Consider the following 27,549-nt stretch of genomic DNA (forward strand, 5'->3'; position numbering starts at 1 on the left):
TATAAGTGTTCCTTTCTTTCGGTAAATTAATACTTGGTATTCTGAAATTGTTGTACGTAACTGGCGCCTGAAGCTGCTGCCCTGGTTCTGAATGTAGCCAGCATTATGCCGGGTTACCGGATGCTCTGGTATCAGCTGTTTGTCTCCACACATTTTACCTTCCCGGGTACATGCGGCTAGCACACAGATTTCTGAACAATGAACATAAACCAAAGATGTTCTTCAGAAAGACCATAACTGAAGGAACCATTTTTTGTAAAAAAATGAAGACACACATTCCTGTTAATATTATTGTGGGTGCTAATCTGAAATTTTTAAAGGTGTGGTTCTGGAAACGGCCTGCCTATTAAAGGTGTGATGATTTAACATTCTAGTGAACAGGAAGCTACGCATGTGCAGAGAGGATGTATGCTTTCCAGTTCTCACCTTTGTTGTTATTGAAGTAATTCTTGTCTCTATTGTTTAGCCATAGAGTAACAAAAACATAGGCCACCAACACCATGCTAGAACAAAACTCCGTTAATACTGTCCAACAATGTGATTCCAGAACTGAACATGGTACTTCAGTTTCACCGAGATTCTAAACCCCATTGATCCCAACACAGATGCAAAGCGTACTTCAACCCAACCGAAGAAGCCAGTGCACCACAGCTGTGTCTTTGAGCTCTTACGCTAGCTACTCCAACTTCCAACGGCTCGATCAGCTCCCAGGATCCACAGGTGATACAACCCAAGCCAGTTCTCACGGCCTTCTCCCTGTCTCGCCTATGCAGACAGGAACAAAAGCACACAGCACGGTGACACAACCAAAGCTCGCCTCCCACTGTCTCTCGCTCACTCCCGCCACCAACGCATTAGTATAAATACTCGGCGACGAAACCGCTCTCGTGTCCCGTCGTCGTATCAGCCGAAAGCACGAGAGCATCAACGTCAGGCAGACCGAGCTCCATCAATGGCGCCTACCAGCAGCACCGAACCTGCACCAGTCAAGCACATCACCCTGCACCACTTCCTGAAGCAGCAGCTGCTGCAGCAGCACCGACTCAAGCCCGCCGTGATGTGGGGCTGGCCGGCGGCTGCGGCCGCTATCGGGCGGCACGCGCCTGAGGATGCCGCGGACGACGACGACGGCCTGGGCGGGGCGTGGCCGCCGCGGTCGTACACGTGCGCGTTCTGCCGCCGCGAGTTCAGGTCCGCGCAGGCGCTGGGCGGGCACATGAACGTGCACCGCCGCGACCGCGCCAAGATGCGTGGCGGCCACCACGGGAGCGCCGCCGCGGCGAAGTCACAGCTCGAGGCCGCGGCGGCGCAGGTCACGGACGAGGCGCCACACGCCACCGCGGCGGCGACCAAGTACGCGGTGCTGTACCCGATCCTGAACTCCAATGCCGCCGGCGCCGTGCTCATTCCCAGCGGGGACGTGCTGCTCTCCGCGCCCGTGGCGCTGGGCCCCGCGCACGACCGGTGCGAGGTGAGCGACGACGACGAGGCGGCGGATGACAAGGACGTCGACCTGGAGCTGCGCCTCTGGTGGGCGTGAACGGAAATCATGGAGAGATTTTTTTGGTTATCTTCGTGATGATGATGTGTGATTTTTTTGCTGTGCCTTTCATATTATTTTTCATCGAATAAGTAATAGCATAAGATTTTCAAACTGCCATTGAACGGAATTTTGAAAGGAATGCTTGGTATTTTGGCGACGAGTGTACGGTGAGGACAAGCCTCCGAATGGCGGCAACGAGAGAAAAGAGATGCAAGTATAAAAACATACGAGTCAAATATAAAAGGCCCTGATGCCTCGATGTCATCTAGGTGCACTATCATTTTCTCCGGCGGCAAGGTGGCGTGGTTGCATAGATTTCCGACAGTTTTGAGGCGGCACCGACGGTGCCAAGCTGCCAACTAGTAGAAAGTCTAGAAGCCGATAAGTAAGCACCGATCGACTTGTTTTATAGTACTCATTTTAGATGACTGAGTTGTTTGGGCATGTATGATGTAAACGAAATTGATCTTTGATGCCTAATAGAGCTAACAAGAACTCACCAAAAAAAAACTAGTAGTCACGATTTGACGATTTCTGTCCATCAACTACGAGCACTTGGGAAACTTAGGAAGTTGGAATGTGATGGATCCTACTCCAGAATCTATCTCCGAGCTGTAAGAAGCAATCAGCTAAAACATTACGCAGTACATAGACTGCATCAAGCTAAGTCAGACAAGTCCTTGGATTCTTCTGCTTATCACATCACTACGGCTTCAAACAAGGCAGAAATATCTGAGAAAACTGCAAGAGTACAAAGATTCTAGCTGCGAATGGGAATCATCTCCGTGCTGCCAATCGGTTAAACAGACTATCCAGATTCAGCTCTCCAGCTTGCACGCGGAATCTGACGTTCTCCTGAAATGTATGTCAAAAAAGGTCATGCCTTAGCCTAACACTTCTTGATATGAAGCTCAGAAAAAATGCAGGAAACCTAAGGCTGCATGTGACTCACCGGATGAACCTGCAACTCCTGATGTTGAACCTTTTCTGAATGATGGTTATGTTGCACTTTCACCTTGCACAAAACCATGTTCGTTCAAGTTCTCCACCACATGCTCGTTATCATTCAATGAGGATATCTCAATCTGCAAGTTCATTTGAACGAGTACAGAGTTAGTTGACAAACAGAAGTTCTGCAGAAACAATACACGCATCCGTCTAAATTGAATTGATTTGTAACTGAATATCACGAGCACATTCTATAGAATTTTCTAAGAAGCTATTTTCAATTAATCAAATGAAGAATTTATACAATAGCGTGGGTTGAGACTTGGGTATGAAAGGCATAAGTCACATACTATATTTCAGGGAGTTGAGTTTACATAAATAGCAATTCTTCAGAAAATAGAAAACTGAAAGGTACAAGTTCTAGGAAGGCTCTACTTCTGTTTCGTCTACCACAGCCTCATTTTCCACATTGCCAGTGACACGCTTCAGCCGCGAAGCAGCTTTGTCAATTGCCAAATTCAGTTGGCTTATCTTGTCGCCCAGTGTTTGACGAGTTTTCTGGATGCAGTCAGCATATTAGCTATCAATCTTATCTACCGAATAAAACAATTGCAAGTATATTCGATCCCATACCTCTAAACCTTCATCATAATATTGACCACGTCGTGGTCCTGGAACCCTTTGGAGGCCAGTTTCATCAGATTCACTATCTTGTCCATTTTCATCCAACAAAGAATCCAATGTTCTGCTGATCTGCTCAAGTATGCTGAGTAGTTAACAACCACCTTTTAAATAAACGTTGTACAGCAAGAAAATCAGAAAAAATAGCATTAAGAGCAAGATTAGTACAGACCAACACAAAAGTGATTTTTTCCATCAGTTATCAACTACAGGTTAGTAGGTCATATGCAAAATGTTCTAGTTCAAAATCCACAGCGGCAAATGAGAAGCACATGTTTGAGCTCATTTACACCATAAATTTAGAACCTTTCTTTCTGCCTTCAGGAAGATATGGCATGACGTTGTTCCTGTCAGCTACTCTGAGCGTTGCTAAGCAAAGATGATGATTCTATATTCTAGTGCAGGGATTTATTGTACACGTGTCAGTGAAGAATACTTTGAAGGTTTGGCAATACCTGAGGAGCAAAGACATATCCCAAGGTTCCAAATAGTGCTCCCCCTATAAGAAATCCAGCCAAGAATCCTCCCCCGCCTTTAGAATCTTCACTGTATAAAAGGATAGTTCCACAAATATTATAACCATGCAGTTGTAAACATATCACAGTAATTTGAAGACCCTGATCTATGGACAATGTGCAAGAACAGAGGGAGAAAAAGGTCATCTAGGAAGATGGTTCCACTACTTCTGTTATAATGTTGTTATAATGTTACTGAGTAGTTGATCAGACCTAGTTGGAAGTAAATATTGAACCAGAGTACCAGACACATCCAAGACGAGCTAATGCTACACCAAGATGCAAACTGGCTATGTTAAAGATAGATCAGTTTTAGCCTAACATGAACTGTTCAATTAGAGTGGTACTTCACTCACTAGTTAGTGCTCAGTTCAATGTGGCTAGAGTGAAACATGAACGCTGATAATCATCATTCAAATTCAACTCATGTGTAGTTTCAGTTTAGGAGACAGCTGAACCGAGCAGCGAGCACTCTTGTCAGATTGATTTTATTCTCAATTGGAATGTGACTGGAGCGGAACGTGAATACTGATGCTTATCAGTTCAAATTAACTCAGATGTGATTTCAGCTTAAGAGACAACTGAATTGGGCACTTCTGTCAGCAGCATTCTCCAACATGAACTGCTGTATCTAAAGACAAAAAGTAGGAGTAACTCTGCACCCATACCTACAGTCAAGTACTTTTAGTATATCAAGAAAACAATGATAAGAGATTAAAAACACGACCTCTGTGCTCTGCAGATGGTTAACTTTCTACAATAGTTTGTACTCTCTGAACTTGATGGAACTGCAACCTGCAAACGATTTTTGTTTGACTTTAGCTTGTTGTTCCTGCAGCCGAATGTATTTGTATGTGCCGCACCTTCCACACAACAAAAGTAATGAAAAGTTAATAGAATGAGAGCAAACAACAAAGGCCCTACAGATTCAATGCAACTCATAAACAAATGTTTAGCAACAAGCTCCACTTTTCGTCAAATAAACAGAACATCCTAATTTTTTGTTCAGAATGGGGCAAATTATCACTTTATATTACTTGTACTGACAGTTTTCTAGAAAGTGCTCAACAAACAAATATTGTATGCACCTCTCTAACTGTCTATCCATACCATATTTTGGCAATTCAACTAGCAGAAGCTTCAACTGGATCTTACCGGACAATGAGACAAGAAAAGAAATCCTAATTTCTTCAGAGAATAGACAAATAGCTTTTTCACCACAAAGAGCCATTCCCTTCGTGGAAAAAAAAACAAAGTCCCCGCCCCGCCCCCGCTATCCCCTGCTCCCTCCTTTTGTATGCCTTTATACAATCCATTTTCCGTTGCGCATCTGTTCCTCCAGTGAGGACTGAGGATAAAATACAGCACAACACTAGCAAGATAGCTACGGCCTAGATCCTTATGGAAGAACCCAGAGATGGTAAGGCCAGTGCAGATGCCCAAATATGCCTCCAGCTGACACAATCAAAGCAAGAGATGAGGGTCTGAGGCGGGGGCACTAACCCGAGACGGAGAGCGCGGCGGAGGGAGCGGCCATGGCTGCCGTGGGTGCGGCGAAAAGGGAAGGGGAAGCTTTCCACTGAGGGAGACGATGAAATCGGCCGCCTATCCTGCTGTCCGCCGGCTCCGAGGTTCTAGCTGCGTGCGTGGCCACGCGGCTGGATCGGAACGGTGAACGTAACGGAAGGGCAGGACCGTCAACCGTGGGGGGATGGAAGTCTGTGGACCCGATACGTGACACCGTCAGGTTTATTTCCAGAATGTAACAGGCTCGGTCCGTAACTTCAGATGACACACCGTCAGGTTTATTTAGGCCCGAAAGGCCTTTCTTGAAATGACGGCCCAAACGGCCTGTTTCTTCCTTATTTCGGCCCAAAAGGCCTTTCTAGATCAGAAGTTCCGGACCGAGCCTGTGAAGTTGGTTGTTCTAATCTAGGCCTGTTAATTTTTTTATTCCCTAGGCCCCCACTTGTTAGATTTGATGCTCCCCTGTGTTTGGAACTCAACACCTGTTTACAACATCCGAGAAAAAAATTATATCAGAATCATATGTGGAAAACCTCATCTCATCAGCTGAGTGCACGGCGTCATATCACTATTCAGTAGTTCATGAATCAGGACCAATCGGTAGTTCGGTAGACAACCGCACTGCGGGCGTACCTGCGCGTCGTGGCAGCACCCTTGACACTGCCGGAGCGTACGCGCGCGCCAGGGCGCCGGCCGGGCCACACGCGCGGCGTACATCGCTGGCAGCCCCCGCCGGGCCCGGGGGTGGTGGGGACCGGGCGCGGGCGGTGGCGCCACGGCACGCGAGCACGGCGCACAGTATCTCACGCACGGCCGGCCGGCCGACTGGGCGCCGCTGCCGCGCCCCTCGTGTCCCGGCTGGCGCCCTCCGGCCCGGGCCGCCGTGCCACCGGGCTCCCCTTTCCACGCGCGGATCGGCCGGCCCGGGGCGCGCGCAGCGGCGAAGGAGGGACGCGGCCGGTGTCGCGACGCGCGCCGCGCATTATTGGCGGCCGATAGATGTGGCTGGTGCACGGACCACGGTCCTGTGCGTTCGTGCGTGCGTGGATGATGCGTACGCGTTGCGGTTGAGCCATTGGAGTTTGGGGAGAATCCCTGGCACCTGGCTGGTGTCGTGCTGCGTGTCCGGTCCTCCGGCCGACCGGCCTCTTGGTCGATCGGTCTAGTCGGGGCCAACGGAAGGAAACACGAGCTTGTAAGACAATAAGAGGGCTTAAAGCGTGCACTTGATTTCACGCCGCCTGCGTGTTATATATAGATAGAAAGAGCCTCTGGCGTGGCTTACAAGGTTCTTGACTTTCCTAATTACAGAAGATTTGTTACGTATTCTATCTATAGTCAACAACCTTCTAGATGCATGTGTTACAGATTCATCTAATACTCCCCCTCAATCACAACTTTCCTAAGTTGAGATGGTACTTGAAATTCTCCAACTTTCATACACTTGGTGAAACCATCTGCCACTTGATCTTCAGAAGGAACAAAATCAATTTGAATTAATTTACTGTTTACCCGTTCTCTGGCAAAGTGAAAATCAACTTCAATATGTTTAGTTTTAGCATGGAACACAGGATGTGATGCAAGATATTTGGCCCCCCAAGTTATCACACCACAACCGTGCAACAGACGGACTGGATACCTTTAATTCTTTCAATAAAGTCTGAATCAAAATAATCTCAGCAGTTGCATTGGCCAATGCCTTATACTCAGATTCAGTACTTGATCTTGATACTGTAGCTTGTTTCTTTGCATGCCATGATACAAGATTATTTCCCAGAAATACTGCAAAGCCACTTGTTGTCAGGACAGCCTGCCCAATCAGCATCTGAATATGCACTTACCAAGAAAGAAAATGACTTGTTTACCTTTAGACCAAGCTTTGCACATGATTCTTTTAACAGCCGCCCAATGTACTGTTGTTGGTGCATGAAGAAATTGACAAACCTTATTTACTAAGAAAGCAATATCAGGTCTTGTCAATGTAAGATACTGCAAGGCTCCTACAATACTCCTGTATCTTGATGCATCTGTAGGACCGAGCGGATCTCCTTCATAAACTGAGAGTTTCTCACTAGTGGATAAAGGTGTGCTTACTGGCTTGCAATTTGCCATATTTGCTCTCTTCAACAGATCATTTACATATTTTTCTTGTGTCAGAATAATTCCATACTTTGTTTTGGCAACTTCAATACCGAGGAAATAATGTAAGTCACCTAAATCTTTTAATGGAAAATTATTATGGAGATCCTGAAGTAATGCGGCCACTGCCTCTTGTTTCGAACTAACCACAATTATATCATCAACATAAATCAACATGAACATAATGATGTCACGCTTGCTGTAATAGAATAAAGAAGTATCGGCTTTGGATCCTTCAAAACCAAGGGCATAAAGTTTCTTACTTAACCTTGAGAACCATGCTCTAGGCGCCTGCTTCAGTCCATATAGAGCTTTATCTAACTTGCAGACATAGTTCTTCTGGAATTGTCCTCGTACCCAGGAGACTGCTTCATATAGACATCTTCTTCAAGAAGCCCATGCAAGAAAGCATTGTGAACATCCAATTGTCTAATAGTCCAACTCCTGGACACAGCAATAGAGAGAACAACTCGAATAGTGGCAGCTTTAACAACAAGGCTGAAAGTATCTTCATAATCAATACCATATCGTTGCTTAAAACCTTTTGTAACCAACCGAGCCTTGTATCTATCTAAGCTGCCATCTTGTTTACATTTGATTTTATATACCCACTTGCAGTCAATAATATTATGCACTTTCCGAGGAGGAACCAAATGCCATGCCTGTTTCCAATTATTATCCTCTAATGCTTCTGATAAGTTTTGTGGCTCACCAGTAGATGTCAAGAAAGAATATCTAACCGTACCATCGGTGTTGCGCTTCTCCTGGCGAATACCACTTTGTAAACGGGTCTTTGGCCTTTGATATAGCTCGCCCCCAGCCGAAGGTGCCGTAGAAGATCCCGGCATGAGTACAGCCGCCGGAGGCTCCTGATCCAGCGCCCTCGTGTCAGGTGCACCAGACACAGAATCACCCGCATGCATCGGAGAGGTGGCCGTTGGTCCAGGCGATGTGTCATGGGACGATATGCCAAGCTCGGACTCCTGAACAAATACACCTGCGGAAGTCGTTGGAGGCGCAGGTGAATCACTTTGGGGGTCAGCTCCGCCAGAAGAAGCGCTAGGCACCTCTGTTTGCAATGACGGCAATTCCTGCATGACTTCATGCGCTGGGAAATCATTGTTAGCAGGATTAATTGAAGAATCAGCCACATGATCACTTATGCTACGAACCCCACTAGTCGGATTTAACAAATAGGTTGGTAGAAGGTTAATTTCATCTTGAAACCGGCGACCAGCATTAGGACCAAGAAACTGAAAGGGAAATAGAGATTCATCAAAAGTTACATCGCGAGAAATATAAACCCTTCCAGAATCAGGATCCAGGCACTTAAACCCTTAAAGAAACGGACGGTATCCTAAGAAAGTGCATTGCTTGGAGCGAAATTGGAGTTTATGGGTATTGTAGGGTCGTAGATTGGGCCAACAGGCGCATCCAAAGACACGAAGAGAGGAATAATCTAGCTGTTGGTTGAACAGTCGAAAGAGGGGCGTGTCATATGATAGTAATTTACTAGGTGTTCTATTTATCAAATGTGTGGTGGAAAGAAAAGCATCAGGCCAAAATTTTAGCGGCATGTTGGCATGAGCAAGAAGAGCTAGACCAACCTCGACGATATGGCGATGCTTGCGTTCGGCTGTCCCGTTCTGCTAATATGTATGCGGGCAGGAGATATGGTGTGTGATGCCTACTTGGGCGAAAAAGGGATGCAGTTTTTGATATTCACCCCCCCCCCAGTCGGTCTGCATAGTTATAATCTTACGATTAAATAAGCGCTCAACAAGAGATTGAAATTCTCGAAATTTGGTAAAAACCTCATATTTTAATTTAAGGAGGTAAATCCAGGTGAACTTACTATAATCATCAATGAAACTCACATAGTATTTGTGTCCACCAACTGATTTGGGTGCAGGGCCCCACACATCAGAATAAATAATTTCTAAAGGATGCTGGAAAACAGTGCTGGAATGAGGAAAATGTAACTGACGGCTCTTGGCCTTTTGATGACACACACCGAATGTTTATTTGAATCTGCTAAAACAGGAAGATTAAATTGGCTAATGACTTTCTCCACAAGCGGAGCAGCCGGATGACCTAGACGAGAATGCCATCTGTCAAAAGAAATTTTTGTAGATCCATAGGCTTGCTTTATTGTGCGCCTAGCAGGGAGAGGATAGAGCCCATGATCACAGCGTCCCCTAAGCAGAGTTTTCTTCGTTGCCTGATCCTTAATTAAGAAATAATCAGGGTGAAATTCTATAAAGATAGAATTATCAGATGTGAGGCGATGAACTGAAACAAGATTTTTGTTGGCCTTGAGGACATATAAAACATTATTGAGATGAAGATCACGACGGGGGGTTGTAACAGTACAATGACCAATATGACTGATTTCCATACCTGCTCCACTTGCCGTGTGGATCTGATCGTGGCCCTTGTACCTGTCATGGATCGATAGTTTCTCCAAGTTGCTGGTGATGTTATCTGTAGCGCCCGAATCCATGTACCAGTTGGTGTCTACTCCGTAGGATGTAGACATTGCACCTACATATTTTTCTTCTCGTACAAAGTCTTCGTCAAATCTGTACCAACATATATTAGCAGTATGTCCTTTTATCTTGCAAACCTGACACCTAGGTCTGTTGTCAGACCCATGCTGCTGATTATTTTGTGCGCCTTGATTCTGCTGGCGCTGCCCATTGCTTCGGCCACGCCCGCGAGATCGAGCACCCCCGCGCGAGCATCCTCTGCCTCGCGCGCCTCGCAATGCACCGCGCCCCCGGTTGGCGGAATTAGCCGAGGAGCGGCTATCAGGCTGGAGAAGATCCATGCGCTGCTCAAACAAGAGTAGCTAGGAGAACATCTCTCCCACACTGATCGGCTCAGTCCTGGCGACTAGGGCTGAGACGATGGAATTGTAGTCGTAATCAAGGCCGGCAAGAATGTAAGGAGACCAGCTCATCGTCGTCGATGATCTTGCCAGCAGACGTGATCTCATCAACGAGAGACCGCATCTTGGCAACGTATTCCGCCATGGAGAGATTGCCCTTCTTCATTGTGGCGAGCGCGATCCTGGTGTTGACGGTGCGCGCTCGTGATATCGAGGTGAACATGGCCTCGACAGCACTCCATACTTCAGCAGCAGTCTTGCAAGCAGTTAACTGAGACAAAATATTTGGAGTGATAGAAGAGAGCAGGAATCCCAGGACCTGTTGATCCGTAGCAACCCATTCAACGTAGAGCGGGTTATGCACCTCCTCATCTTTGCCATCTGTTGTCTTCTTCACGATAGACGACGCAGGGGTCTTTGTGGCGCCTGTGAGAAATCCTTCAGGCGTGCGCCCCTCACGATGGCAAGCACTTGCATCTTCCATAGTGCATGGTTGTTCTTGGTCAGCTTCTCGGAGACAGCTTGGCCGACCAAGGGATTAATGGCGGCGGCATAGGAGGTTGACATGGTGGAAGATGGATCTAATCTTTTATGGCTCTGGTTACCATGTAAGACAATAAGAGGGCTTAAAGCGTGCACTTGACCTCATGCCGCCTGCGTGTTATATATAGACAGGAAGAGCCCCTGGCGTGGCTTACAAGGTTCTTGGCTTTCCTAATTACAGAAGATTTGTTACGTATTCTATCTATAGTCAAAAACTTTCTAGATGCATGTGTTACATATTCATGTAATAAAGCTCCCTCGATCACCCGATCAGACTGACGGACTCTTGTGCAGCTCATCTCGATCCATTTCATTGTTTGTTTGCTTACGTTACGTGCAATGCAACTGGGGTGTACGTGACGAGGACGCCGGAGCGCGGGCGGAGCCACTAGCTCCGCCATGCTCCGTTGCTCCGGCGAGGACATGCGTCCCGGTACGAGGTGTGTCTGCTTTTGATTTGACTGTAAGTTACCCGTGACGCGGTCCATACCACCCTCTTGCGCAGCTCTGCCTGCCTGCTTGCCTCATTGCCTGGGCGCATCGTGTCATCGACGCAGGGACCGGCGCGTGAGCGCGCGCTGGGCCTCGTCTTGCGACACGCACGCTGTGCCACTCTGCCTGCCGACAGATGCCAACATTGGAACGGATACACCGAGCGACACCAGAAAACTCAGCAGGGTTAGTTACCAACTGGCCAGTTAAGCTGAGCGCGGTGAAAGGATAACATAATCTGCCGTCGTCATCTGAAGGACGCGCGGCCCACGAGATGACGATAGACGGCATCTTTCTCCCCCACACCGCAATCACCTCCGTCTCTGACAGCTCCTGCCACTGTCGTCGGAGTGTGCTTGCCCACGCGCTACCTTAACCTACCTCTGTCGGGCGTCGGGAGCTCGTTCGTGACTCCCCTGCTGTCTCGATGAGCTACTGGTATCCTCCACGGCTTGTTTCCGGCGGTGGCGGCGGCGGAGGCGGACGCCTCACAGCCCCGTCATCGACTTGCCACCTCCGTCCACTGCCTTGCCGTCGCCGACCTCCTTCTTAATAAGCCAGATATATACTAAGTATAAGCTCACGATAATATTCATATATCTATTCCTATTTCTAAATCAAGCAAGCAATCCTTAATGCGTTCTGCCTCCTATCAATTTCCGTCCGTCCGTCACGTAGAGTTCTAACGTATCCCCGTTCTTCATGTGTGCACCGGTAGTTGGAATTGGAATCGGATTCTAAATCAATCCAACCCAAACCTACATCTACGCCTACGGACAGGAAGAAGCGAGAAGAAAATCACATTTACACGAGGTCTAAGGTCGGGGCGTCGGGCTCGTCTGATTGATACTAGTACATTGCGCGCGCCTTCGCGCGCGCGTCCATATTTACTTTGTTGCAATTTGATAATAAACTATTTTAAAAAAAATATACAGTGCAAACAATGGGGTTATAAAAATAGTATATTTACATTAGTTAGGAAGGTTACAGCAAAATGCAGGACATCTTACTAAGGTGATGTAACATTACATAGTATAAGGTTAAGTGCTAATAATGTACATATGTTTAGCTGCGTTGTGGTGTAATCTAGCTATACGTGACTTGGGAGGGACGCGTCTTCTTCCCAAAAGAAGTGTAGATATCTTCAAAAAGTTGTATGGAAGATGGATTAGTAATGCAATTAAGAGAAGGTTCTTAAAAATTATTTAACTAATTTTTCAGGGTTTTGTACAGGAATGTATCTAGATATTAGGATCCCTAAGAAACAACGTAAACATTATCATTAGCAAAATGGTCTTGTGAGTAGTCATTCATGTAATTATATATGAATGCACAGATTGAAATACCTAGAAATTAGATGGACAATGGCGAGTCCATGGAGGTGGTTTGTACCAAATCTGCATAATTTCTTTCTTGCTATCCTGGCATTTGGCTGTTGGAAGTTCTTGACGTGAACAACATTTTTTTTGACTTTAGACTAGTAACTTCCCAAGGCAGGTGCAGTATTATGCCAAGCTACTCTCATATAATTTATACAAAATATTGCTATTGATGAGAAAAGTAATAAAAGAGAGTTTTGGATTCTGAATTGCATAGAGCTTCTAGTGCTCAGCATATACATTTAGAATACAGATATCCAAATCGCAGCACCTGAGGTAAGGGTAATGAAGATTTTCCTTTCAAATAGGAGCTCTCCAGCTTGATACATGTAAAAAAAGCTGCAAGACCACTTGTATCCGTCTGGCCTAGAATTAAAATGTATGACATGTGCAAGGTCAGGATGTGTTCTGGTAAACCAGAGAACCTAGATACTTCTTCAAGAGAATTTGCAGAGGAAAGAAGATAGATGTTTTCAATGCTTCCACACTTGAGTAGGACTGCTATTTACTGACATTATCGGCTACTATTTTATCGGTGGAATCAGAATGGATATATTTTTCATGTGTGTTTATATTTGAGTAGGGGCTACCGAAGCTGCATTCTATTGCAACAAAGGGTCTAGATTCTTGTTCAGTAGAGCTTATACAGGAGAGAGCACAAATTTTTTCAATGCTTTCACACTTGAAGTAGGAATGGTCTTCATTTACCGTATTGCAGTGTACGTTTTTGTCTGCTGGAGGTTATAGTCAAAATCATGTACAGTAAAGATAAAAAGGTTGAAAAGATCTTGATGATGCCTGGAGGGGGTGAACAGGCGTAACTGTAAAACCTGAAAAATTCTTTGCAACAATTAAATCTGTCGGAACTTCCGACACTGGACCGGAACTTCTGACAAAAGGAAAGTTCTTATACGAAATTCAAAATTAAACTTGAAACTGCAGAACCTGACTGAATCAAAAGTTGTGCAATGGTACTAGAAGACTTCTGCAGATGGTTTTTGCAAGCACAACAACTCGAGTACGTAGATCGGCACAAAACAAACTCTAGATCAACAAGAACTAAATGAAAATAATAAGCACAGGACACAAGAGACTTGTTCTCGAAGTTTACTCCCACTAAGCAAGCTACGTCTCCGTTGAGGAGCTCACAAAGAGCCGGGTCTTCCATAATCCTTTACCTCACTCAATCAATCATAAAGGAGGATCGAGTCACTTGCTATCAAATCCACAAAGGATAAAGGAGGATCGAGTCACTTGCTATGAAATCCACAAAGGATGGGTAATACAAACTTCCCGGGACGCACACACACGAGAGGACGCTCAACAAGGCGACACCAAACCGTCTAGAAGCAAGCTTTAAGAGTAACAAATGCGAATCGAAGGATGAGAATGCTTCAAGTGCTCTTGAGATAAACTTGGTTGCCCTCTCACTTAAACGGTTAAGTCTCACACCTCAATTTTGCTCTCACAAGCCCTAACTCAAATCAACTAAAATCAACTAAAGAATTAGCTCAAAAAGGGATCGGGGAGGAGTAGTAAATGTTCTTGGATGTGTTTATCTTGGGTTAGGTCAGCAGCAAATAAAGTAGGGGCTAAGGGGTATAAATACCTGAGCTCCAAAACCTAGCCATTAGTGTGCAGAATAAGTGATTGTCAGAATTTTTCACACAGGATCAGAACTTCTGACCTAGCTAAAATTAGCTGGCCGAGAACCCCTTGTCGGAAGCTACAGGGAACTTCCAACCTAGCTAAAATCAGCTATGCCAAGAACCACATGTCGAAAGTTAGGAACTTCCGATACACACTGAAACAGTCAGAAAACTAGATGCACAAGTGTGTGATTCTATATCTCTCCTTGATAGTTAGCATCTCAAATAAGCACTTTGACACCTTCATACTATCCATTCGCATCCCTCGGTATGGTGTTTCCTATACTCAAGTTCAAAATAGAAAGTATTAAAAGATCTTCTTTTAAGCCCAACACCGTTCTTTAAGAAGATTTGGCGTCTTTTCTTGCTCTTTTTATTTCATTGAATTTTAATTTGTCCATAACTCGATAAATTTATTAGCTCATTAATTTTGCATGTCATCAACACCAAAACCTACTTAGTGAGCCAAATGCACTCTCAAAGGTCAAAAGGAAGGACTCATATGTTCATATGGTTAGAGAGGTTTTATTTTTTCCATTAATTCCTTTCAAGTGTGGGCAATATTTTTCATATGGTATAGAGGTTTCAACAATGTTTCAAGAGCTCTTTACCTATCCATTGGTAGCACACACTTCTTTTCATCTCTTTTGCTACCTAATTGAATGTACTTGACTTCAAGTAGGAAGGATGTCATTACTGTTTAGGGGGTCTACGCGCAACAATACTAAAAGACAAAATGAAAAATAGAAAGAGGTAAAACTAGAAAATTTGTCATACACATATGCCAGTAGTTCTATAGAGTACTTCACCTTAGGGAAAAATGTGAAGAACATATGTTGCAGGGAAGAACCAGATTGAATTTTTAGCCTTAAATGCCAAGGCTGCTTCCGATTGGTTCAATTTATCCATAAAAAGTTTCCTTTATACAAATAAAATCAACCAAGACAACTTCAAATCGATCAATAGTGGGAGACCAAAGATTTACCTTCTATGTTGTTCCCTAGACCTAAATCATCAGCGTCAAAGTAGCACCAATGCCGAGCAACCAATACAGCCTATTTCCCATCAGGTTCATCACCAGAAATTAAATCACGACGAGCGGTGGGTCTACGAGCTTACCGGCGTCCTTGTCAGCAAATATGGAAATAGATCAATCGAGGATCCCCTCTTGCTCACAATCCAATGAAGGGAGCCACTGCTGCAAAAAATATAATAAAAAACAAACAAGGGGGGCAGATGCAGACCAGATGAGATAGAGGACGGGGGAGGAGCTCCGCAGCGTTAGGGCAGACTCCACAGCCGGCGCGGGCGAGCTTTCCGGGCAGCGCACGGGAGCTCAGCCAAAGGCCGTGCCAGGCATTGCTCCCGCGGCTACTTCTAGGTGGAGCTCGCAGCTGCTTCTCGTCTGCTGCCGCTGCCAGGGCAGCGTGCAACCTTCCCGTCCATGTCCCCGGCGTCGCCCGCCTCCATCTGCTTTCTTACCGAATCCCACCGTAGAGGTGTAGGAGGGGTTGGATGGTGTGCGTATGCGGTCGCCCTCGACGGGAATGTCACCAGCGTGGCTGCGAGCTGGTGACGGACGTTCCCGTGATCGCCTTCCTAGACGCGACCGCACACTGCTGTCGCGGCCACTGGTGCTGGCCGTGCAGGAGCAGGACCCGGCCTGCAGGCGACGGCGGTGGCGGTGGCGGCCATATCCTCCTCCTCCCCGATGCGACGCAGCGACGGACTGGGAGGTGGCGGTGGAGGGGGTCGGGGCGCGAGCCGGTGGGGTGCGGCCGGGCTTCGTTCCTTTCGATTTTTATGGTTGGAGTACTGGATCTAGGGTGAGAGAGGGGCGAGAGAGGAGAGCCGCGGTGGTTCGAGCGGCCAGAGCTGCACGCCCCTCGCGGCCAGAGCCGCGCCGGGCCCATGCTCTGCATGCGGATCCGTGCGTGCAGCCCCCAGCCGCGTGCGTGAGCATGGTACGAGCGGTCCTGCGCGGCCAGCCGGTCGGCGGGGCTCGCGGCCCTTGGGGACGCAGGAGGAGAGGAGGAGGGAGGTCGAGGAAGGGAGGGGCTGAGGGAGGCGCGTCCGGCCGCCTTGCCCTGCTCGTCGTCGCGAAGAGCGTGGGAACGGGGAGCAGGTTGGGAAGGGGAAGGACTTTGGGGAGAGGAGGTCGGGAGCAAGGGAAATAGGGACGCCCAGTCGCTGCCCGGCAGCGCCACAGCAGCCGCCGCCTTCGCCTCCGCCATCCACTAGGAGGCCGAGCAGGGGAGGCGTGTTTTTTGCCCTATCGGAGTGGCTGGGTGGAGTCTCGCGCATGGAAGATTTTTTACAGCGCCGAGTGAACTTGCGGGGATGATGGCCACCGTAGATTTCGGACTAGGTAAACAAAAATTCGCTGGTATGGATACCCCATAGCCCGCAAGGCGTCGGGGAATCATATATAGAAATATGCGCTCCGTCCTTTGCTACCGCAAGGCAGACAGAGAGGATGGAGTTAAGCCGTATTTGGTTCGACGTCTAACCTCCCGCAGCTTAACGTTAGGCATGCCACATCTTATTAGCTATCTGTTTGTTTCTCAGCTAACTGTAGGCACGCCGCAATAGTTAGATAACCAAGTACCTTTTCGCCAAAAAAACGCCTAAGCTTAGGCGGTTAAAACGAATGTCAGACTCCCACGTATTATCTAACTGTAGGTGTGGCAGCCATCCAAACACGTACCTGAACTTAGCTACTTTAGACGTACCACACCTTAAGCAACGTGCTAAGTTTGGGCTAGACGAGTGAGGTGACGGACCAAACAGCCCTGTGGAGAGTGGAGGCCGAGCGATGCGGACGAGTGGAGGCCGAGCGAGCTGCGGGCGAGCCGAGGAGGCAACGACGGCAGCAACGGGGCCCTGCAGCAACTGTGGCTCTCCAATCAAGACAGCCCTGTGGAGAGTGCTGCAGCCTGCATGGAGAAGGGGCGAGCTTGGCCACATCAGTACGCCACAAGCCACGCGTCAGGTAGCTTGTGCAACTGCCGGCATATATGCGGGGGAGAAGCATAACGGAAGAGAGAAAAGAGACGAGAGGTGTCGATAAGAACACACGCGGTTCAGGCCCGTTCTGCATTCCGCACTTCCGCTTCCCCCGTCTCATCAATATCACCTTCCGAAATTGTGTAGCAATCCGCCAAGTCCAATCGCTACCTTCTTTAACCAAATGAACTGATAAGGTGGGCATGGTGAACTGATGAGGTGGGCATGGTGGTGTTCCTGGGATCAGATCGGAGATAGCAGCAAGTTGGGCAGGAAAACGCCAAGGGTGTCATGACGCTCTCAAAGTGTGTTGTATGTTGTATGCATTGATGGCACTCGTCCAACTAAATTTCTTTTGCTATGGCCACGAGCTAATTTGTGCATGAGGTTTGATCTGCCTTTCATCAAAAGCTGTAGCATCTCGACTAAACACTTTCAGCAGGATTATGCTCCTAATTAAAAGAAATGAGTTTTGATTATTAAAGTGATATTGTCTTCAACAATCCACGTTGTCAAACACTTAGGATACTAGACCATATGTGATACCTAGAACATGTCCATATTCAGCATTTCATCAAGAAAGAAATCCTCCAGATGATCACTAGCCCAAGCCGCTTGGGAGCCCCTAGCCCCCTCCACTATTGGAGCAGCAGAAGAACCGGTGGCCCCCATCTTCTGGTTACTAGCCCTGGCAGGCGTCTGACTGCTGTCAATATTGGCTTGACTGGCGTGATAAAGGATGGGCCATTGGACCTGAGCCAGGTTGTTCATGGTGGTGTGCTGGTCGCTAGCACCATAGTTGTTCGGATTGTAGGCGCCGCCATCGAAGGCATATCCCTCCCATCCGGAAGTGTTGTTTTGCACCCCTGGCTCAACATCATAGAGGCCAATGTCATTGATGCTGTAGCGCTGCCTGCGGGTAGTGTTCTCCTGCTTGAGAAAGTACTTCTGGGCATGGCCGGAGACTTGCATCGGTGTCCTGGTGGTGACAAAGTACTTAGAGATATTCTTCCGGTTGCCGCGGCCGTACTTGCAGACCAAGAAGAAACAACCTGTAGCGAGATAGGCTTTAGAATGAAACAGTGAGAAAGGACATTTATAGCTTATTCATATGCTCAAAATAAGTTAAAATAACACCAGATTTCCAAGCTTCATGACAACCAATACTCCATCAAACAATGCTACTATTAAATGCCTATTTCTTCTTCTTTTTTTCCTTTTCTCACTGCGCAACCATTCCTTCCACCAACACTTCTCCTTCGAAGCTACCACTTGCTCCCTTGTCACTGTCCTCTTCCTATTGCTCACCATGCCTCATAGCACCTCCTATTGCTCACCTGCTTCCTATTGCTCACCTCCTTCGCTAGTCCGATCACCTCCCCAAAGCCCTCTTTCTAAGTTCAATAGCATCAACTCCTCAAATGAAATCCCAAAATCCTAATCTTCACTTCCCTAACCTCACAGCTCAAGCATTTATTGCACATCATTTGAGATTTAGCATATTTTTTAGTATCAAATTTAGGAAATGTATCCCACACTACTACACCACATTCCTAATAAGTATAATAATAATTCACATGGAATGTGTGGAAATCATTTCCAAAAGCAATGCAAAAGTGAATAAAAGATCGCAACTTTTGCATGTAAGAGGACTACAAGAGTGCAAGATATCAAGCAAAACTGACATGTGCTCCTCCTCATTCCAAAATCCGGTGAGCTTCTTTGGAGGAGTGGGTTGCCTACGTGGCACATCCTGTGCCACCCTCATGTTGTCCATGGTTAGATCCTTCACTGGAATTGCAAAGTTGTTGTCCACAATGTCCCTGCTCACCTCATTCCTAATAAATGTAATAATAATTCACATGAAATATGTGCCAACTATTTTTGAAAAAAATGCATGAATAAATAAAAATATCACAACTTGTGCATGCAAGAGGAGTGAATAATATCTAACAAAAATGACCTGTGCTCCTCCATGGTCCAGAATCCGTTGAGTGACCTCTTCATCAAATGAGCAGGTTGCCCACATGGCACATCTTGTGCCACCCTCATGGTGTTCATGGATGCGTCCTTCACTGAAATTTCATAGTTGTTGTTCACAACGTTCCTGCTCACCTCTGCAGAGTAGCACGTGTCGTTGCCAGTGCTGCTTTGTGTCATCTCCACCACGAGATCAACATACAAGCAGATTACCTGATGCTTCGCCTTCAAGGGGAACATTGCCTGAACCTCATTAACAATGTCATTGTGCTTCTTGTTCATGTCACCAACATAACTGTTGTTGGCATTGTACCTAGTGATAAGTGATTTCACCATCTTGATCTCATAAGCACCCCACTCTCCATTGGAATTGATGGGATCCATGAACTCAAGCGATGGGTACTACAACAATTGCTACCGGCTAGTCTGAACTATATGAAGTGGGCTCTTGGGATGAGAAGAATTACAAGCACAAAAGTGGCTATTTATAGATTTCGTGGCGAATCCTTTCATCCTGGCTTCAATTAATTGGAAAATCAACTTCGATATGAAGTCAACTAGTGATTGCTTAATAGTAAGGTCATACATATATATCAAGTCATGCATAATCATAACGGGTATCATGCATGGTCATACCACTGTTGTTCTACAAACCGACATTGTCAAGCACACAGGATAGCATGACACCGGTGTTTGGTTTGGCTACTATTAGTTGACTTAAGCTTCAAGAAATTTCAACGCTCTCTAATGCTTTGTTGCACACAACTATAACATGATCTCTCTCTCTCTGTGTGTGTGTGTGTATCTCTAAGTTAATTGATCATCTTAGTGTGTTAGTATCACATAAATGATATCAAACTGTATGGATCATATCTGCATATCTTTTCTCATGATTTGTGTGGCACTCTATATATATAATTTTGTTCGATGTACATATTTAGGATATTTTAAGTTACTCCCAAATCAATATGCATCCATCCCACTCCATCAACAGGCTAGGATTCAAAAATAGGACCTCTTACCTAAATCGGGGTTGAGGGATTCGGGGGGTGGGGGGGTAAAGTTGATCAAAATCATTACCAAATAGATTACAATATCTCTTTGTTTGGAGATTTATCTTAAAGGTCGTAATAAGTTTGGAGTGCTTCATTTTGTAAATAATATGGAAGGATTTATGGAATAAAAATTTACATTCTAATGGACTAGGCGAGTAGCTACATGCTAGTTGTATACATGCATGCTCAAATTATGTGGCATGTTAATGAATACTAATGTAAAGTGATGCATGAGATATACAAACATGTGAAATGCAAGGTGATGTACTGTAATATTTTTAAACATGAAAACAAGCAAGAATGTAACATCCTTTTATGGCAATTATCACTTGCGATATGGTATAGGAAATCGGTGTGTCCACCCTAAAATAGAGAATGATGAATTAGGATAGTTAAGACTACTAGACTCCGAACTAAAACTTCCACCAAACAAAAAACCCTACAAGTTTTCTGTCTAGATGTTCTCCAAGACTTATCTAGTGTGACTATATCCACTGCAAAAGACCCTTGCAACTGAAGGAGTACACTAATTAGAGACCCACTTTGAAACATTCATGTTATCCTCATGTGACGCGCTAGGGAAAAAGATAAATCCTATAGATTCTTATAAGAATTAGAAACATTTACCCATCCATTAAGCAGAGTCATAAGATAGTATCCATTGAATCTATTTCTTTCAAAAAAAATTACACACATCTATATCTATATAAACTAAATAACCCCCTAGATATAAACACATAAATTTAGACACCGTTACTAGCTATAGATGTGTGTAATTTTTTTTTAGAAAATAGTCAAAGTGAAAACCCATAAATTTATATCTAAATTATACCACCATTGCCTTAGATTTAGCCTAAACGAGCCTTAAATCTGCATCTAAATTACCTGCCCCTCTCAATCCAATGCATATCCTTCTACAGTTATCAATATAATACTCCTATATATACATGCTTCTAAATTTACCCACTTATACTATTGCTAATATAGTGAGAACAAAAAAGGGTCTATATTCATATGGGATGAGTGTCACAATGCAGACTAAGTATACATATGTGAAGGAAACGATGAGCATAATCGAATTTCATATCATAATCGAAAAGGTTTCTAAAATTCTAAAACAATTACATACCTCCGTTACTATAAAATAATAACACATAGATTAGTAAAAAAAGATAGATTCTAAAAATTATTGTTTTCTAAGTATATATTTCAATTACATACCTCTGTTATTATAAACTAATCTGAAGTAACCTTAACCTTAAATTAACCCTCTAAGATCTTATGAAAATAATGTCAACTAAACTCCTAACTTGTCATTTAAATTAGAGATAACCTAGAACGCATCTATATTATTACCAAATATATAGTCCATTAGGTAAGTTATCATCCTCTGGAGTATGTCTTACTTGGGATATGCTCTAGTAATGTAAAAGTGATCCGATGCTTTTGCCTGTACTCCGGAGAACGAAACCACTGCAGAGTTCAGAGACCCAACGACCTCTACATGCTTCAAGATCTCTATTTGAGTGCTTCAACATATATATGAGTATCAAACGGCCTAAAAGCTGGCTAGATTCTATCGGAGTTGTATCCTATTCTGATATGGTTTCTTAGTGCTCCGTTTACTGGTCGTGTCAGCTAGTTGCCGCATATATCAGTGTGTTCATCGCCTGGTTGCATCCCAGAAGACATTCCAAAGGGCATCTGTGTCGGTACTAGTTGGTACGGACTAGGCACAGAAAATTACATTACACCCAAACAAAATTGCTAGTACGTGCCTAGACGGCTAGACCTCGCATCTACCAAAAAGTTGGCGAGCATTGCGAGGGAGTAAGCAAAGGAGTTGTTCTGATCCCTCTTTGTGCACGATTATTAGTGCTTGTACTTGCTGCATTGATTCTTGCAAGGAAGTCGCGCTTGTTTTTTTACTATAAAAACTTGGTAAATTATAATTCGTTTTATTTTTTCTAGATATATATTTTGTATAGATGTACAATATATTTAGATATACAGCAAAATTTATATATCTAAAATATTAAAAATAAATTATAATTTAGGATAGTAACCATCACGGCAAGTACGTAGAAGAAATGACTGTATTCGTACAAACGGTCGGAGGACTACATTCTTCGCACGCTAAGAGTAGTGTTCATTTTTTTTATTGGCAAGTATAGAATATTTAAATATATGAACATACATGAGTCGAAAAGGCCTGCTAGATGGCTACATTAATTGCTCTGGAGCTTATGCAGATAATAATCTGTCGGACGCACAAAAGTGCGGCAGTACGTACACGACCGCTTTGTGGCCTTCTTGTCTTGTTGTCGCTCTGCTCACTGTTAATCCATGTGCCTCTGTTTGTCCTATATCCCTCTTCATACATGTGACGTGCTACACATAAGCTAGTGAATTTAATCTCACATCATCACCACTTGGGCTTATTGAAAATCATATTAATCTTGTAAGATGTGTTGCTTTTGTTTTTTTTATTAATGGACCGGATAAGGATATAACTACTCTGCTCCGTTAGTCGCAAAAGGATGTCATTTTAGAAATGTCAATATGCCCAAAGAAACTCACTAGTTGGTAGTATAAAATGTACGCAGAATATAGCCACGTTGTAATATTCTGAAACTATTTGTTGAGACAAAGTATACCATTTGAAAAGCTCAATCAAAACATTTTTTAAAAAAATGGGCACATGCCCTCAGTTTGACCTCCAACTACACATTTGCCATCATTTCTAAAAATACACGCAATCTAAAATAACACGGTCTTTTTACTCTTTTTTTTACCGGAGGTACCCAGTGCTAATTAATACTCTTCTTGATGCTAATAATTTAGTTGTGACGCCAGCAGCTGTTATATGTGTCTGGAATGGGACTTTGGGCCCGTTTAGATTGCAAATTTTTGCAACCGGAGATACTGTAGCGCTTTCGTTTGTATTTGACAAATTTTATCTAATCATGGATTAACTAGGCTAAAAAGATTCGTCTCGTGATGTACAATTAAACTGTGCAATTAGTTATTTTTTTACATACATTTACTGCTCCATGCATGTGTCCCAAAATTGATGTGATGGAGAGAGTGTAAAAAGTTGGAATTTGGAGGGGATCTAAACAAGACCTTTAAGCCTCTATGCTGATTAGAAATACGGCAGTGCAAGAATGCTAGATTTGGTCTGCCAGGAATCTTTGGATCCTGATGATCAGTAAACGTTCAGGTGAATTTCCATTGGGGCTGGTAAAAAAGAAGTATGGTAAGCAGGCAGGATCTACCGCTGTAAAAACAAGTCTACTGCCAATTCCTGGTTCCGTCATTCTCTACAGGGACTCCACCAGCTCTGGGTGGACAGGGGGAGCATCCAAATGGTTTGGTGACACTCACTTGCATTGGCATACACACATCCTTGAAAAACTTTCTCAGTTGGCATTCCAAGAAGGGACATCACCACACTCCCACAAATTGAACCGCAGCGAGAAGAAAGAAATCGCCGAGAGAGAGAGAGAGAGAGAGAGAGAGAGAGAGAGAGGTGGCCACCACTGCCCTATGCCCTCTATAGAGAGGCGGTGAGACCACTCCTCTTCCATCTCTTCGTTCGTCTCTCTCCTTCGATGCTTTCTCCCCTCTCCCACTCGCTTTTCAGCGGGCAGCTTGCAGCACAGGGAAAGCAAAAGCAAGCAAAGGCCAGCCATCCCTCCTCACGTACGTCACGTGTAGAGCAGCGGAGCAGGGTCACAGCTAGCTCCGCCGGGTCCGCCGCCTCCCCGGGATTTCACCGCGACGACGCCAAAAGAAAGCGAGCTTTTGGTCGCAATCCCTTGGAGCATTGCGCGGCGAGGAGCGTGCACAGATCTGCCACGATCCATCACCTGCCGCCGCTGCGGCCTGCCCTGCAACCCACCTGCGCCGCTGAAGAGCTGCCGCCGCGCCCATTGCCTGCCCAGTGCCCAAGCACAAAGCTCCCTCTCTCACCTCATCTCAGGTTCTGCCAGGCGACTCCACCGCCGTCCATTATTGCCGCCAGCCACGCAGCCTTTAACCTCATGCATGCCCTAGCTCTCCGCGGCTTCCGCCGTGTCGCGCCGCGCCCACCGCTAGGGACACGCAGATAGCACCAAGCCTGGCAGCGAGGAGGGCCTTGGCGAAGGTGAAAAGGGGAGCGGCCGCTCCTAGCTCCGCGTAGCGTAGCGGCGTAGCGTCGAGGAGGACGGACGCCTACGTCCGTGTGGGTGCGCGCGCTCTGTGTTCGCCGACCGACGCCGAGCCGATCGAGATCGATCAACATGACGCTGGAAGCTCTGTGCGCGCCAAGTACCAGCAGCGACGTCCTGGTCTACGACACCTTCAACGCCGCCGCGGCAGCGTGTGCCGCCGCCTCGCCCGGGACCGGGAGCTTCCTCTTCGGCAATGCGCCGGCGGTGGAGCCGTTCCCGGCGCCGGCCGCGCCGCCGGACGCGGAGGGGGAGAACAGGGTGCAGCAGCAGGGGAGGAGGAAGCGGCGTCGGCGGCAGAGGACCGTCAAGAACGCCGAGGACGCCGAGAGCCAGCGGATGACCCACATCGCTGTCGAGCGCAACCGCCGCCGCCAGATGAACGAGTACCTCGCCGTGCTCCGCTCGCTCATGCCGGAGTCCTACGTCCACCGGGTATGATCGATCTCACTACTCGTTCAGGAACACCGATCGCCTCACTGTGGCCATGCGTTTCCGTCCTCTTGAGTTTCGATGGGATTGATTTGGTGTTTCAAGTAATGGCAAAAGAATGTTTGCTTGATGAGAACAAGACAATGGCACTGTTACCATTTGAGGCGTTCCGTGACTTCTCGTCGTGTCAACTCATGCCTACCTCTGTTGCTTAGATCAATTTCCTTTTTTTCTGAAAATGTTAATCGATGTGTAGAGCGATCAGGCGTCCATCGTCAGCGGCGCCATCGATTTCGTGAAGGAGCTCGAGCAGCAAGTGCAGTCCCTGGAGGCGCAGAAGCTGGCGTTGCAGCCGCAACGCGGCGGAACGGCGTCGGAACGCGACGCGGCGCGAGCGCCACCGCGCGATCCCGTGGCCGCGAGCAGCAGCTCCGCGAGCGTGACCGGGGAGGCGGCGGAGCGGCCCCCGTTCGCGCGGTTCTTCCGGTACCCGCAGTACGCGTGGCGCCACACGCCGCCGCAGGAGGATGGTGCCGCCGCCGTCGGCGCGGAGGAGGCGAGCCGCGCCTCCGCGGTGGCGGACGTGGAGGTGAGCGTGGTGGTGGACGCGCACGCCAGCCTCCGCGTGATGGCGCGGCGGCGGCCGGGGCAGCTGCTGAAGATGGTGGCCGGGATGCAGGCGCTCGGGCTCGCCGTGCTGCACCTCAACGTGACCGCCGCGCCCGGCGAGCTAGCGCTCTACACGCTCAACCTCAAGGTACGCCGCCGGCGCTTCCGACCCGATCGTCTTTCCCTCCCTGAATTGCAACGGGTTTTTTCTCTTTCCGTTCGCGAGCCAATCGTCAGGGGAAAAAGGCCTTTCTGGGTCGTTGTTGGTTGTGCTTGAAATGGTGCATCGCCCGTGCTAACACTTTGGTCACTGTGCCTGAAAGGTTCGCCCTTTTTTTTTACTCGTATGGGAAACAAGATTAGTATTTTTTGTGCTGGATAAACAACTGAATTGATCGTGTAGTCAGTATACCCAGCTAGATACTACGCATTCACCTGACTACCTGAGCGTACAGCTCTGCCTCTGCATATAGGCCCATACAGGCAGTTGACAGAAGAATCGTTTCCCATCTCTAGTTGCCTGGGAGAAAAAAACAAAAGAATGTCAGATATTCTCCTCTTCTCTTGAGTCTTGAGTCTTGACTGACGTCCACCAAAACTCCATTGCATTTGCGTCACACGCTGCAGAGGATTGGGGTTTTGCTGGGAGAGAATTCAAATGCAGTAGCAATATTGTTCTGGGCCAGGGCTCCACCTCCGAAATCCAAACGCAGAGGCCACAGTGCATTCCCCTGCCAGCACAAGCCATGGGCACACTTCGCACTTGCTTTTGACCAGAGATTCCAGAGTGCAAAAGCTGTTTGCTGCCTTTGGCAACCTGTAGCTCTGGACTTCGACGTGCCTGTGTACTCCATGGTTGCAGAACACTTCAAATTCAAACAGACCAAGAAAAAGACCGCGTGTTTTTATTCTTTCACCGTTTGTTTTCACCAAAGGCTAAAGAAAGGATGATCACCTTCAACATGGAGAATCTCTTCTTGTGCTGGGCCGTCCATTGACATGGCGAAATCGGCAGCTAAAGGCTACAGACTACAGAGATCTTGTGCTGCTGCAGCAGCTGCCTTTTTCTTATGCTGTTTCAGTGTGCCCCCGGGCCGGACCCAACGGAATCTTTCTTTACGAGGCTTTTTCCTTTGCCTTTTGCCTCACTTGGCGATTCCCTCCCCCTGATGAACGATTGAACATGTGCGCGCGCTGTCGCGCTGCCAGCTCGTCGTTTCCCGAATCGCCGCTCTCCGCGAGCAGTTTTGGAGTTCTGTTTGTGTGGCCACGGGCTCTAATTCATCTTGTTTCCTGTGCGGCGGTCGCTGCAGGTGGAGGAAGGGTGCGGCCTGACGACGGCGGAGGACATCGCCGCGGCGGCGCACCACGTGCTCTGCATCATCGATGCCGAGGCGGCGCAGCGGTTGCTCGCTCCCGGCGCGGGGCAGCCGGACCTCTAGTCAGTATCAAACCCGCCGCCGCTCCATAGGTGAGATCTTCCGGCGCAACGCGACGCGGGCGAGCCGGAGCACGGGACTGCCGGTGGCTGCTCATCGTCTACGTGACATTTTGTAAAGTGCAGCAGGGGCTTGGTGGCGTAGAGTCTAGAGCGTGTAACCGCAATAACGGATGTAGGGTAGTGTCTGCAATAAACATGCAGGTTCGTTTGAGGTTGCGTTCGTGGTAGCCGACGATATGGTTGTGCGTGTCCTCCTGGTCGCGTCCATGGCGTGGCGGCGCTTCCTCGTCGCGTTAGGAGGAGGGGGGGCAGCGGCGGCAAGGTTTTGGTCGATGACTCTGTTTCTCTTGAATTGGGCAGATTAGAACCAAGAAGAAAGGCCTGGCCCGGATGTCTGGCCCGTCCCGGAACACCCCAATGTTGGAGGTTCGTCTGGCCCATCCAAGCGGCGGCAAGGGTCTTGGTCGGCTGACTCTCTGTCTAGTAGTGTCTCCCTACAATTGGGC

At 46.9% G+C, this 27,549-nt stretch overlaps 3 protein-coding genes, 1 long non-coding RNA gene and 1 pseudogene across 5 annotated transcripts; 2 read left to right on the plus strand and 3 right to left on the minus strand.

Moving 5' to 3' along the window:
• Window positions 1-695: 695 nt before the first annotated feature.
• LOC112900829 (zinc finger protein 11-like) lies at window positions 696-1,540 on the plus strand. The gene has a single exon (XM_025969623.1). The coding sequence runs from the start codon at window positions 953-955 to the stop codon at window positions 1,538-1,540; it is 588 nt and encodes a 195-aa protein (XP_025825408.1). The 5' UTR covers window positions 696-952.
• A 505-nt stretch (window positions 1,541-2,045) lies between these two features.
• On the minus strand, window positions 2,046-5,367 carry LOC112898814. Its single transcript, XM_025967113.1, has 7 exons — window positions 5,191-5,367; window positions 4,415-4,550; window positions 3,628-3,718; window positions 3,125-3,244; window positions 2,927-3,049; window positions 2,496-2,628; window positions 2,046-2,398 (listed from the first exon to the last, which is right to left on the minus strand). Exons 1-6 carry the CDS (start codon window positions 5,222-5,224, stop codon window positions 2,542-2,544), a joined length of 591 nt encoding a protein of 196 aa, XP_025822898.1. The 5' UTR covers window positions 5,225-5,367; the 3' UTR covers window positions 2,046-2,398; window positions 2,496-2,541.
• A 6,860-nt stretch (window positions 5,368-12,227) lies between these two features.
• On the minus strand, window positions 12,228-16,606 carry LOC112898867. The gene is made up of 2 exons (XR_003229939.1): window positions 12,929-16,606; window positions 12,228-12,420 (listed from the first exon to the last, which is right to left on the minus strand). It is a non-coding gene; the product is annotated as an uncharacterized LOC112898867 (long non-coding RNA).
• A 1,252-nt stretch (window positions 16,607-17,858) lies between these two features.
• On the minus strand, window positions 17,859-19,676 carry LOC112900831 (annotated as a pseudogene).
• A 4,310-nt stretch (window positions 19,677-23,986) lies between these two features.
• On the plus strand, window positions 23,987-27,397 carry LOC112901061 (transcription factor bHLH96-like). 2 transcript variants are annotated; one of them, XM_025969886.1, is made up of 3 exons: window positions 23,987-24,996; window positions 25,259-25,750; window positions 26,916-27,397. In XM_025969886.1, the coding sequence occupies exons 1-3, from the start codon at window positions 24,634-24,636 to the stop codon at window positions 27,042-27,044; spliced, it is 984 nt and encodes a 327-aa protein (XP_025825671.1). In that variant the 5' UTR covers window positions 23,987-24,633; the 3' UTR covers window positions 27,045-27,397. The 2 variants fall into 2 exon arrangements, with proteins under 2 accessions (XP_025825671.1, XP_025825670.1); XM_025969885.1 differs by having other exon boundaries at window positions 24,634-24,996; window positions 25,250-25,750.
• The last annotated feature ends 152 nt before the right edge of the window (window positions 27,398-27,549 follow it).

Source organism: Panicum hallii, chromosome 7, assembly GCF_002211085.1.
Source record: "Panicum hallii strain FIL2 chromosome 7, PHallii_v3.1, whole genome shotgun sequence".
In the NCBI taxonomy this organism is placed as follows: Eukaryota; Viridiplantae; Streptophyta; class Magnoliopsida; order Poales; family Poaceae; genus Panicum; species Panicum hallii.

Bases quoted from the DNA above. Each gene is read 5' to 3' on its own strand.
- LOC112900829 (XM_025969623.1), top strand. From the start codon at position 953: ATGGCGCCTACCAGCAGCACCGAACCTGCACCAGTCAAGCACATCACC.
- LOC112898814 (XM_025967113.1), bottom strand. From the start codon at position 5,224: ATGGCCGCTCCCTCCGCCGCGCTCTCCGTCTCGG. The intron at 3,245-3,627 runs GTATTGCCAAAC...ATACTTGAGCAG, and splicing joins GATATGTCTTTGCTCCTCAG to ATCAGCAGAACATTGGATTC. The intron at 3,050-3,124 runs GTATGGGATCGA...GACTGCATCCAG, and splicing joins ATTATGATGAAGGTTTAGAG to AAAACTCGTCAAACACTGGG.
- LOC112901061 (XM_025969885.1), top strand. From the start codon at position 24,634: ATGACGCTGGAAGCTCTGTGCGCGCCAAGTACCAGCAGCGACGTCCTG. The intron at 24,997-25,249 runs GTATGATCGATC...ATCGATGTGTAG, and splicing joins CGGAGTCCTACGTCCACCGG to AGCGATCAGGCGTCCATCGT. The intron at 25,751-26,915 runs GTACGCCGCCGG...CGGTCGCTGCAG, and splicing joins TCTACACGCTCAACCTCAAG to GTGGAGGAAGGGTGCGGCCT.